This window comes from Melanaphis sacchari, unplaced genomic scaffold, assembly GCF_002803265.2.
Source record: "Melanaphis sacchari strain LSU unplaced genomic scaffold, SCAv2.0 Contig85_pilon_pilon, whole genome shotgun sequence".
NCBI classification, from domain to species: Eukaryota; Metazoa; Arthropoda; class Insecta; order Hemiptera; family Aphididae; genus Melanaphis; species Melanaphis sacchari.
In genome coordinates this window covers 650,528-663,765 of record NW_020271605.1, presented here as the reverse complement: position 1 = coordinate 663,765, position 13,238 = coordinate 650,528, and the positions used below count along the sequence as shown (strand labels likewise).

Below are 13,238 nucleotides of genomic sequence, written 5' to 3'. Positions count from 1 at the left end.
TTGAATGTTGCGGTTCTATAACCAATCAATGCAGTTAATCGACATCCGACATAATGTATTAGGTGATCCAACTATCCAAGCAGATACATTTATATTCTTGAATCAACTCTACTGGATAATGGATACGTTATAAATTATATATCACCACCACCACTACGAGTAAAGTCGCGATATTGTCAACTCACCCGCCAACGCTGTAAATTGTAAAGGCCTAGGCAGGACAGGAAAACAAATTGCACTAGACGAGTCCCCGGCTCTCGTTACTTTTTTATAGACCACGTCAACGGTACTGTCTATTGCTCCGGGCACAGTTTTGATTGTTTTTTTCTTTTGACCCATATACGTTATTTGTTAACCGTGTTTTACCGAAAATAAACGGTACCAATTCTTTACCGTAATCACAGGTATTCGTTTCTTTTTTTTCCTCTTTTCGAATAGTTTTTTATTTACACCAAATTTTGGTCGAGAGTGTCTACCGCCAATTCCGCAAGACACGTAATCGGCTGTCCGCAGTCTTCTGATCAACAACATCCGCCGAAGCCGTGTCAAATTTATGTCATTATACTCGTAATATTTTTATTATTATTATTATTATTTCTAAGTTTTGGAAGTTAGTTTTTAAAATTAAGAATTTATACATTTTGTATGTATTTAACAATTTAAAATACATACATTAAATATGCGTATATATGTATAATATATAGTATTATGATGTTAATTTTTTATTCAATAAAAATATTTATTAGTAAATTCTTTCATTAAACTAACAAGCCTACCCAGAAAAAATATGAAGGTATGCCACTGATTCTCTCTCCTTTCTTTATCACACCATTCATATTTAGTAGATGATTTAACTGATACAAGTTAAGATGACTGAGTTTTAACACACTCACAATTCGTAAAATTCGTAGTAAGTATTTTTGTAGTTATAATTACAAATCAAAATACTTTTCACAATATAAAGCTCATATATTTACAATCTAATTATTAGACTGCCTTATTTTCCACTATTGTGGAATTATCATGATCTAAAAACCAAATAAGCCACTTGATTTAATCTCATCCTACAGACTAATAAGTCTTCTTCTCTTCATTGCAAAAATACTAGAAAAACTAATAATTGAACGCGGGCCACTGATTCAACGTATTCTACATTTCTACCCATCATTGCTGACAAAAAAGTTTTGCCAAACTATCAGTTTGGTTTTTGTTCTTCACATTCGACGATCCATCAAATGTACAGTGTAGGGACGTAATATCCTTACTCCCTCAAAAATAAAAATTTATTTTCACATAAACATTCTTAGATATCTCACAAGCGTTCGATAGAGTATGACACGAGGGTCTCCTACATAAACTAAAAGCATTTTATCCTCCAATATTCTATTTACTTATTAAATCATATCGGATTGAAGGAACCTTTCAAATACAATACCCCTCTGTCATGACAAGTATTAGAAATATAAGTTTTCTAGAGCAGCATATTATTCGCTATCCTCGTTTATATATTCGTTTCAGATCAACCAATCACAACAAATACATTAGTAGTAGTGGCAGACTATGCTGATGCTGAGGTAATTTATCTCTATAAATAACGATCCACTCATAACCTCTATAAACTTTCAAACTCACCTAGACTTATGGGAGGACTAGTATGCCAAATGGAGATTTAAAATAAACCATAGCAAATTTATTATTCACACCAAAAGTAACTCTCAACAAAATTTCAATTCTATCCTCTCCTACAACTAAATACTCTGGTCTTACACTAGATAAACGACTAACATGGGCTCACCATATTAGAGATAAAAGACTATCTCTAAATAACCTTCTTCGTATTCTTAAACTTCTAATCTCTAATAAACACACCTCCCTTAATATTAAACTCTTCATCTACAAAACATTACTGAAACCAATTTGGACATATTATAACCTTCAGCTATAGGAAAGTGAAAAAAAGTCAAACTTAAATAAAATCCAATCCTTCCAAACCATAGCCCTGAGAAAATTAAGAAATCCTCCACCATACATATCAAACCATACTCTCCACACAGACTTAAAATTAAAAGTAATCCACGAAGAAGCTAAATGCTTCTATAAGCAGTTTCATGACCGTCTTTTCCCCCATTCAAAACTTTTAATTAAAAATCTAAAATCTTTCAGCTCTCACTAGTTCAAATAGCCCTCTAAAACGCTTAAAACGCAAATGGTGCAGAGATGTATTACAGTAATAAACAAATTAAAACAATTAATAAAAAATTTAAAAAAAAAAACATGTCTGAATAAATTGTTTTGGTAAATTTATCTTATCAGTTATCGTTAAAATTGTATACCTACCATAAATTTACAAGATAGTAAGATACATAATTGAATTTGGCACGAGTCTTGGAAAAAAAATACATTGGTACTTGTGAGTTGTGATATAAAAACTGTCGTACAACTGGTCATTGGAACAAATATTTCTTGGAATAAATAAACATCGGAACCACGTTTATAGATACTATATAACCTAATTTGTGCTAGAGTGTCACAAAATAACTTTTATTAATATTATATTAATTTTGTCTATAATATCCATAAATTAATAAATTAATTTAATCTGCGGTAACGTCCATAATTGTAGGGCAGTCGTAGTAGATTGCTACTTTCTAGGACTTGACTTTTTTATAGTTTGCTTTGGTTATGTTATTGGTGATAATATGATAACTGATAAGATTGGCTAGGACCACGAATAAAGATACTAACTTTTTAGTACAGATTTAAACTATTTTTTAACACTGGTATCAGACGTACACTACACGTCTTAGGCAGTCAATCACATTATTCAAACCAAATATCAATATTCCATATTTTCAATTTTTTTCAATTTCTATTCCATTATTAGAAATCTCGTGCTACATTGCCGTCGAGTTCGATCAGACTAGATCATTTAAAATTTTATCATTTTTACTTTTTAGGTGTATGAAATTTATGTGTCATGACGGTGAGTTGAACGAATCTACCTACATTATTGTAATAAACTAATAACGTTTTTTTTTTTTTTTTTTTTTTTTTTATTCAAATTTAATATTAAGTATTTTTTTGTTTTGAAAAATACCTACTAATTAAAAGTAATATTCATTAACATTTAAACTGAAGATCAATTCAAAATATAGGTATTGTTTTTAAACTAGGGATCCCATACGTCCTGTAATTGAATGAAGTGTCCTGACCCAAGTTTAAAAATAACACTTATCCTGTATTTTGGATAATTTTTCTTGTATCTACTTTATTATAAAAATTAAATTTTTTCATATTATTTGCTTTTTAAATTTTAAATTATTGATAAACTATAAATCTAAATCAAATGATAATTAATAATTATTATTTGATTATGATTATGTTTAACTTTAATTTATAGTATATTTAGTAACTGTGAGGAAAATGAAATGTTTCATTGAGGTCAATTGTAATTTTAGCTACCAAATGTTTTCAAAGAATTTGTAAAACAGACACATCACATATTTAATTTTGTAATATTTTATTATTACTAATATAAGTCCCCCTCACCAAATTAACACTAATGTAAATTACAAATATAGGTATGATTTAAAATGTTCCATATTTTTAAAATAAATTTGGGATCTTATTCAAAACTAAAAAATAATTATTATTAATAGAATCCGCTTGTGATTAATATTATAACTACCTTATTTAGACAAATGTATTTAATTAAATGATATCAACTTTTTATTTTTACCAACCCAAAACAAATTATTAACTTAGGTATGTTTCATTATGTAGAAATTAGTATTTTTACTATTTAATGAATTGTAGTCAGGGTCACCTTCTATGACTGATCATACACTTGGATCAATTTTGGATATTGGGGTACCAAGAATATTGTAATTGTAAAAGGGCATTCTAATTTGACAATGTAATATGCATTATCTCATTTATTGACAACCCATAACTATAATTTTTTATAGATCCAATATAAAAACTTTACTAATACATGTGATTTATAAAATTATTTATCAATAGATTAATAATAGTGTTGTATCTTATAGTATTTGAATGTTTTAGGAATTATTAGAAGACGATATTGATACTGGACCTTCAGAACTAGATAGAACATTTGTTTTTGAAGATGAAGGACATACACTGGGTTCACTTTTAACCTATATTTTAGAAAGTTTTCCTGAAACAGATTTTTGTGCTTATTCCATAAGGCATCCATCAGAAAATAAAATTTATTTACGGTTAAAAGTAAAAAATGGTCACACTGTTGAAGATATTTTCAAACGTGGTTTTCAAGAGCTTAATCAAATGTTAAATCATGTTAAAAAAACATTTAATGTATGTAACATGTTTAGTTATGTTATTGTAGAATTATGTACTAATAATACTTTCTTTTGTTTATGTATAGAAAGCCATTTCAGCTTATGAAGAAATTAGAACTACTGAATAAGACTCAAGTTTTATTTAAAACCATATGAATAAAAATTAAAAATTGTACTTGACTAATATAAAAAAAAATACAATAGTGATTATAAGACTTTATATCGAGCTTTATTGACCATGTGATGTGCAGAAGTCTGCATTTTTAATAATTCTTCCTTGATAAGACGAGTGATTTCTATTTTAGCTTTAGAGACTGCTAACTCATCAGTACTTTCAATAGCTAAAAATAGCTTACGTTCTCCTTCTGGAGGATTTTTAGGTGGTGGATAATAAGTACCTCTGACAGTTATTCCTGCTTCTGAATATTCTGATATTTGTGCTAAGGCCTCCTAAAATAACATTTTACAGGTTAATTACAAATTAACATATCATATAAATCTTTTTAACTGACCTTAGAAGTAACTCTCCACCTAGCTTGCTGAGGGAAGTCATTTATTTCTAATTCTTCTTCATATTTTCTAAATACTTCTTCTACACCTGCTTCAGGACTATCTCCACATTCACTCTCACCATCATCATCTTTTGGTTGATAATTCAGTCGAGTATTTAATTTAGCTGCTAATTGTTCAGCAACAGTCTTAGCAGTAATAACAGGTTGAGAACTAGCAAGACCCCCTTTTAATATAGCCTCTGCAGTTTGTTGCGATGCACCTTTGGCGTCTGGACCAAGGTTTTTAGCAATATGGATACGCGAGGCTAAACGTTTGGCTAATTCAAGTCGTTCTGATGCTTGAGGAACTCCATTTACTTCCACTAAAACATATTTGAAAAAAGTAACCTTATTAACTATTTCAACATTTAAGCTTAATTAGCTTTGAAAAAGTGTAGATTGTAAATAAATATTAAAAATAAATAACAATAAGATTACTTAATCCAGTTAAGTTAGGGAGCCCTATAGAACTGGCTTTGACTTCTTTCACAATTCTTTTAGGTGCAAGCATTGTTTCAATTTGTTGATCAATATCTCCTTCTATGTCTTCATCATCAGAATCTTGAAGACCAAGAGCAGCCTTTTGTAATTTTTTCTTTTCATTAGCCATAACAGCTTCTGTTTCATCAAATTTAAATCCTTTTCCACTAAAACCACCACCTGTATGAACTTGTTTTCCTTCCTAAAAATATTATAATTGTTAAAAGGTTGTCATACCCACATGTCTTTGTCTTACTAACATTATGTAAATTTGCATACAGCAGAATCTATTTTATTCTGTTAGCATTAAGAGTTAATTTTACTTATTATCAAACTAAAAAATTAGAATATTATCTAAGGGATCATGAAGGCTTATATTAATATTTGAATTTTCAAGTGAGTTATAGCTAAATAGAATATTAAAACTGTACTCGTAGTTCACTTTAAAACAAAAATATCAATTAAAACCTATACTATGCCCTAAAAAGTATTCTTATCTTTAAGTTTAATACTAAGTAAATTGACTTTATTAAAGCTAACAGCATAAAATGGATTTCATTAAACACAAATTTGTTTTGCATTAGTAAAACAGAGACAACACACGCAGGTATAATGTTCTCTTATTAAGGTATTCTCCATGTATATGGGATGGATATTGGTTAATTATTTAAATTAAAAGTTACTACTTTTGATGGTAAAGTATAATATGTAATTTAAAAATAATATTAATTTAGGTATAAAAATGTTCCTAGCAACTAAAAGTAAAATTTATAGACAAAAAACATATTTTATACTAAACATATAATTTAATATTAAATTAATTTTAATACTAGTAAAATTAACTTTTGAATTAAAAGATTTCTAATCAATCAATAGCCTGTAAATTCTAGGCTGTGAGAGTATTCAAAAATTTATATTTTGATCAGAAAAAAATTTAAGTAAAAATAAAAATGTTCATTGATTAACTATTACCATATTTAATTAATATTGTTTAGTTAATTTATTAAGTTTTAGAAAAGTAATTAAATAAAAAAGGATATTATAAAATAATTTAATATTTCTCATAGTATGTTCAGTATATAGTTACTATGAGAAATATTACCTATGTTCAGTATATAGTTAGGTAAAGAAGCAGATAAAACAAATTTTATTAAATTTTAAATATTTAAAATTAGCACAGGACAACATTTTGTTGGAATTGTTATAATTACCTATTTTATACATTTTTAAAAGTTACTCACTTTGCATAATGATTTACTAACCAAAAATTTTATTTTAAATGTTCAATTTATATAAAATGAGTGATTTTTTAAAATATTAAGTGAGATATCTGAATCACTATGGCATGGCAATATAAAATTTTAAATATTTTAAAAAACCAAACATTTTAGAAAAACTCTGATTCCACTTATGTCTCCTAGGCGTGAAAAAACAAAAATTTCAAAATATACATTATAGGTAGGTAAACTATAGTATGAAGCAAATAACTTTTACATATATAAGACATTTATGACAAACTTTATTGAAAGACGTGAAGTATATTTTTTCAATTCCATATAACATATTAAATAATGAAAGTAAAATTGTTAGACCTTTATCATTTTTTTTTTTTTTTTTGTATACTGAAAACATCAAATAATAATAAAAAAAAAAGTTTTAACATACTTTAATATAAAAATACTATTTTAAAATGTTATATTTGTATGTGACTTATTTATGAAAGTATTAATAATATGAATAACTTGTAAACCAATTTATTAAAACTATAATTTTTTCTTATTAAAATCTTTTTGTAGTAATTTTAATTTTAGATGAATCAATAATATACTATACAACATATTAAAGTTACTTACTGCAGCTTGTTTTGCTTGGTAACGTAGCCACATGGTACGTAATGATTCTGGCACAGATACATTAGATGTTTCCAAAGCTCTTATTAAATCACCAGCAAATCTTTCTTGGTCTGGTGAAACCAATGTGTATGCAAATCCTTTATTGCCTGCCCTAATTTTATATTATATTTCAAATAAATTAATTAAAAAATTAAAAGTAGTATTATAACTATAATCTGCAACATGAAAAGTGGCCGATTTGTACCGTGACCCGTTGCGGCTTCCCTACGTATTAGCCATTGGTTCTCAACCTACACCACAACCTGCCCATTGCCGGGGGTCGCAATGCACGCATCGTTTAGGAGTTGAAATGATTAATTCAAAAAAACGCAGTAATTAATTTAATTACATTATGAACCACTGAGGCGAAATGGCCGCTAGGTTCGCGACGGTAATCGGCCACTTTTCATGTTGGGGACTATAAACATTTTAATGAATGATAAACTTTAATTTAATTGTTTAATAAATACAAGTAGTAACTACTAATTACCTTCCAGTTCTCCCACATCGATGAACATAATCTTCGTAATGATTAGGACAATCATAATTAACTACTAATATTAAATCTTTAACATCTAATCCTCTAGCAGCAACAGATGTAGCAACTAACAATTTGATTTGACCACTTTTAAAGTCAACTATAGTACTATCTCTGTCATACTGATCTATAGCACCATGTAATGCCATACATGGGTAGGATGCTTTTAATAATTTTTGTAGAAGTGTATCTGCATTTTCATGAGTATCTACAAACACAATACAACTTCCTTTTTCATAATAGACACCTAAAACTTCAAGCAACTTCATGAATTTCTGTTCTTCTTCAACAATAATTACATGCTGTTCGACTTCTTTGGCAACAACACTTCTACCTCCAATCTATAAACGTATTTAAATTAACATTTTTACGTAAGTGACTATTGTCTTTAAGAAAACATACTTGGACTTCAATAGGTTTTTGTAATATTCTTCTAGCTAAAGCTTCCATCTGACGAGGGAATGTAGCACTAAACATAACAGTTTGACGATCTGGGCGTATATTATCAATTACTCGCATTACTTGAGGCTCAAATCCCATGTCAAACATACGATCAGCCTCATCTAATACTACATATGTTACTCGTCTTAAATTGGTAACTCTGCCTGTATAGCAATAAAAATAATTTAGTAATGAATCTACACAATAGTTATTTATTTAATTATTTCAGTTATTGGAAAATATAACTTAGACCTTACCATTATTTGCAGCTAACATATCAATCATTCGACCAGGAGTACACACAATAATTTCTGCACCACGTTTTAATTCTGCTATTTGTTCAGATATTCCAGTACCACCATAAACCGATACAACTCTTAATCCTAAGCTCTTTGTAAACTTGCGCGCTTCTTTTCCAGTCTGCATGCAAAGTTCCCTTGTAGGTGCCATAACAATAGCTAAATTAAAAAATAATGAAACAAATTTTTAAATTTTTTTCAAAAACGAACTATTATTAAAAGTTTAGTAAAGAAAATAATTTATGGTAATTATGTTAAATTTTAAATCATAAGATAATTTTTTCAAAAATAATAAAACATTTATGTATAAAAGTATATAATAGAATATGTTATTTTATATAGTATATTATGTTTTAGAAAATAAAATCTGAAACATCAATTTATTATACTTCCCATATATTTTCAAAAAAAATGTACTAGTCTGCAGTTTTTATTTAAAATCTAAATTGTTTATCCTTTAATAAATCGAGTATAGACCAAAAATAATTTAAATAGTAAATATAACTGAAAACTCAATAAGTAAGTACTAACCTATTGGTCCATCAGTATCTTCTAAAGGTGGTTGATCCATAATGTGCCTAAACATCGGCAATAAAAACGCTAGAGTTTTGCCACTGCCAGTTTTTGCAATACCGATAAGATCACGACCAGCCATTATAGCAGGAATAGCTTGTGTTTGTATCGGAGTAGGTTTTTCATAATTATGTTTTTTTAAATTATCCATTATTTTTTTGCTTACACCACAATGAGCCCATACTTTTATTGGCCGAGGGCATCCTTTACCTTTTACTCGAACACCTTCTAATTCCTGATGAAAATAAACAAAATATATTAAACTATCATATGTATTAATTTTAAATTACCTCTTTGTATTTTTCAACTTCTTCAGGAGTCATGCGAGCTATTTCTGGTACTTCAACATAAAAATTTTTTCTAAATGGTAAATAACTCATTTCAGCGTGATCAATTTTTGGTAATTCTTTTTTTTGTTTATTGGCTAAACTAGCTGCAGCTATATTCAAATCTTCTTGTTCTTCTTCAGATGAATACTAGAACATTAATGAAACATATCATGTAGTATTTAATAATTTAGAAATGATTTATTTTATACTTCTAAGGCATCTTGATTTTGCTCAATGAGTTCACCTCTAGAGTTATTATCTTTTTTCTTTGCTACTCCAGATACAATTACAACACCTGAACTAGTAGTGTCAACTCCAAGATTTTGCTTGAGGTCAATCAAAGAATTTTTTTCTGATAAATTACTTCGATGCCCATCTACTTTATTAACTTTACGTACTTCTTCTTGAACACCCTAAAATTTTTGATTTTTATAAAAATTAATACAATTTTAATATACATTAAAATTTGACTACAACATCAAAATATTCATATTTTACAAATTTTAAATAAATTAAATAGTTACAATTAATTTAAATTATTTGATGTACCGCAAAAATGTTTTTTAAAAGTACATAATAAAGGAGATTTAATTTTTGGGGATGTTATAATATTTTAAGAACACAACTATGATATTAAAATTATTTGCTAGTCAAAATATCTAAATCATTGATATAGTGCAACAGGAAAAAAGTTATGTTCTATCAACAATTATTATAAAATTTTAAAAAAGTTACTCCCTATTTCTGTGTTAGACTTAGTGTATTGGAAAAAGCAATTCTCTCAATCATGTAGGTTCAAATTATAGCATGTTTATGACACATTGAAAATATTATTTGTCTACACATTTATTTTATTTTTGGATTTAATATTAATATAAAACTGTAAATATATAGTTTTTTCTTTCAGAACTAAAAATGTCTTGTTTAAAGTTTGACTGGACAACACAATAAAATACTTAAAAAGGGATGTATGATCTCAAGTTAACCCCTTTAATGATAAATATCTATTGCTAATCAATAATAAATTTAAACTAATAATTGTTATAATTATTTTTAATATTTTTACTCTTAAAACTAGTTACTTTATGTTAATAGTTAACATTAAATTTCAACAAAAAATTGTTGGCAATTTAAATTTAATACTTAACTTATGTTTAATAATATAAGAACAGTAAAATGAGAAAACAATTTTAACCTGCATAAATGCATCTAATGGATCAATTTCTTCTTCTTCAATTATTTTCTCCGCATTATTTTTTGCTTCCTCTTCTTCGTCACTATCATCTTCTAAATTCCATTTTTTTGAAGGTATTTGTAGGTTGGCTAAAATTAAGTTATTAATTAACTTTATTTTTTTTGTTTAAACTGACAGCACCGCGGGGACTACTTTTGCATTACTACCGCGACGCTTCAAGTTATTAATTAACTAAAATATGAAAATATAACTCGATTATCTTATAATGAGAAATAATATCAAAATTTTTTTGGAAAAATACTTCATATACTTTTGAGATTTCTGAAAATGTCAATTATTTAAACTAATGAATTATGTCTTCAAAATTTATAAATATTTAAATATAAATAAAAAATAAAGCACTTATATCATGTTGTATACCAGAAAAAAAATACAGGAAATACCTAATTTTGTCATTTATTTAATGGTATAAATATTATCTTATACTTTATTTTAAAATGGCCATATTATTATTTACTACTTCCAGCAGTATTTAACAACTAGAACTAGTAGATGTAGTAATGCCTGTTGCACAGCAACGCATAATACTAAAATACTGTTTTATTTTAAAGTATTGTAACACAAAAGCAATAATGTTCAATAGTAATGTAAAAATATTGAAACAAATATACATTACAAAGATACATTATAGACTTACACATAATTGTAGTTCGAACATCCTTTTTTACACTATCTAATTCTTTTTTTTTGCGTTCTGCTCTCCAGCGTTCAATACGTTCTCGACGCTTTTGCATTTCTAATTCAAGTTTTTTCTGTTCAGTTTCCTAAAATTAAACATTTAATTATTATTATTTAAACAGAATTTATTATTTAAATTATTACCATATACTTAAGAAAAAAAAAGTTTGCTTAAATTTAGTTTAGCCATCATTCAATGAACAAAATGAACAAAATATCTGTATATTCAATTTTGACTGACTGACTGCCATCAAATGATCTGTTAAAAAGACATTTTAGTTTAAATAAAAAAAAACTAATGTTGGCTAAAGTAAATTTTTGAACATACTTTTTTTTTTTAATTAATTAATATTGAATATCTAACTAAACCTTATCTGGATTGGTTGGATCAAAAGGTACTTCTTCAGGTTTACGTTCTGGTGATTTTCTTTTGTTACGTGGTGATCGGGAACGACGAGGAGATCTAGACTTTTTTCTGTCTCTTCTATATTAATACATATAGCATTATAGTTTAGTTTAATTTATGTATAAATTCGGTGCTTAAAACTAGTCATCTTATTTTATGTTAGGTTACTATACAAGAGGACTTATATTAATTATGTGCAATGTAATTTAGATGAAATAAAAAGTTTACAAAATATTGATTTATCATGTTAATACAACTTATCTATCAATTTTATTTAATCAGTCCCTAATTAATCAAATTATATATGAAATGAATTGATTTATATTGACAAATCTACAGTTCTCTGACCTCCTACTAGTATTCAGAACATTTAAATATTAAAAAAAAAATTAATTATTTTAAGCATATGTTTTGATATTTTATCTAATATTTTACTATTATTAATATGAATGTAAGTTTAATATCATATAATAATTTACAAACCTTTTATTTCTAAAAAAAAAAAAAAAATTTCTATTAACAGTTATTCTCAATATTATAATTGTATGTACATTACTTTTCATAGAAATTTATTTTTATCTGCCTATTAATTATTTACATGTATATATCAAAATATAGTTAAAATTTTAATCAAAATACAATTATTTACAAACCTTTTAGACCTAGAAAAAAAAATATACATATTAAGTATTGCAATTTGTAAAGGTATATGTATATTTTATTTAAATTGAACCAAAATATATAAAATTAATTTGTTTCAATAATTTTTATTTTGAAAGTATTTAACATTTAATTTGATTAATTAATTTACATCAATAGGTACACATAAAAATAGTATAAATATTTTATTACAATATTATATAATATGAGTATTTACAAACCTTTTATTTCTAGAAAACAAAAGTAGATATTTATAATTAAAAACTAGGTACATCTCAAGTGAATTTAAAATTTAATAAATAGATGCTTACATTGATTTATGTATTTTATGACGAGGTGATCGTGACCGAGATCTACTACTACGGCGATGGCGACGAGGACTTCTTGAACGACTTCTTGAGCGTTTACGATGGACTCTATCACTAAAATTACAAATTAACTATTATTCAAATCTTATTCTGGTTAATAAAAATAGCTTACCTTCCACTTCGAACCATATTAAATTATTTTAAAATAATTAAATCAATTTCAATTATAATTCCGTGCTATGCATAGATTCGTTAGTATATGTTGTTTAATTTACAACAGTAGGTAACAAATTATTATAGCAGTTAACAGTACAAACCATTCGATATTTAATACTATTTACTCTAGAAATTTACATACACTCGTTTATGCAAATCGATGAGATAAGTAATAACATTGATTATAGAATCAATGGTAATAAGTATAATATATAAATAATAATTCACAGTGAGAATAAAGTTTACACTTAACTATCCCGAAATTTTAGAAAATAGGATTTAATTAAGAA

General features: G+C 26.7%; 2 protein-coding genes across 3 annotated transcripts; one reads left to right on the top strand and one right to left on the bottom strand.

The window, feature by feature from the left end:
* Window positions 1–2,682: 2,682 nt before the first annotated feature.
* Window positions 2,683–4,621, top strand: LOC112602232 (DNA-directed RNA polymerases I and III subunit RPAC2). The gene is made up of 3 exons (XM_025350193.1): window positions 2,683–2,983; window positions 4,066–4,338; window positions 4,409–4,621. The coding sequence occupies exons 1-3, from the start codon at window positions 2,978–2,980 to the stop codon at window positions 4,448–4,450; spliced, it is 321 nt and encodes a 106-aa protein (XP_025205978.1). The 5' UTR covers window positions 2,683–2,977; the 3' UTR covers window positions 4,451–4,621.
* Window positions 4,530–13,216, bottom strand: LOC112602230 (probable ATP-dependent RNA helicase DDX46). Of its 2 annotated transcripts, XM_025350190.1 has the most exons (16): window positions 12,905–13,216; window positions 12,736–12,846; window positions 12,646–12,654; window positions 11,728–11,842; window positions 11,318–11,444; window positions 10,621–10,748; window positions 9,635–9,838; window positions 9,387–9,572; window positions 9,055–9,331; window positions 8,482–8,682; window positions 8,186–8,388; window positions 7,736–8,124; window positions 7,207–7,357; window positions 5,312–5,555; window positions 4,835–5,196; window positions 4,530–4,772 (listed from the first exon to the last, which is right to left on the bottom strand). In XM_025350190.1, the coding sequence occupies exons 1-16, from the start codon at window positions 12,919–12,921 to the stop codon at window positions 4,530–4,532; spliced, it is 2,967 nt and encodes a 988-aa protein (XP_025205975.1). In that variant the 5' UTR covers window positions 12,922–13,216. The 2 variants fall into 2 exon arrangements, with proteins under 2 accessions (XP_025205975.1, XP_025205977.1); XM_025350192.1 differs by lacking the exon at window positions 12,646–12,654 and having other exon boundaries at window positions 12,905–12,921.
* Window positions 13,217–13,238: the final 22 nt, after the last annotated feature.

Coding starts and splice junctions, on each gene's coding strand:
- LOC112602232 (XM_025350193.1), top strand. Junction 4,339..4,408: donor ATGTTAAAAAAACATTTAAT/GTATGTAACATG, acceptor GTTTATGTATAG/AAAGCCATTTCAGCTTATGA.
- LOC112602230 (XM_025350190.1), bottom strand. Junction 9,332..9,386: donor AAGTTGAAAAATACAAAGAG/GTAATTTAAAAT, acceptor TATTTTCATCAG/GAATTAGAAGGTGTTCGAGT. Junction 4,773..4,834: donor GGTGGAGAGTTACTTCTAAG/GTCAGTTAAAAA, acceptor ATGTTATTTTAG/GAGGCCTTAGCACAAATATC.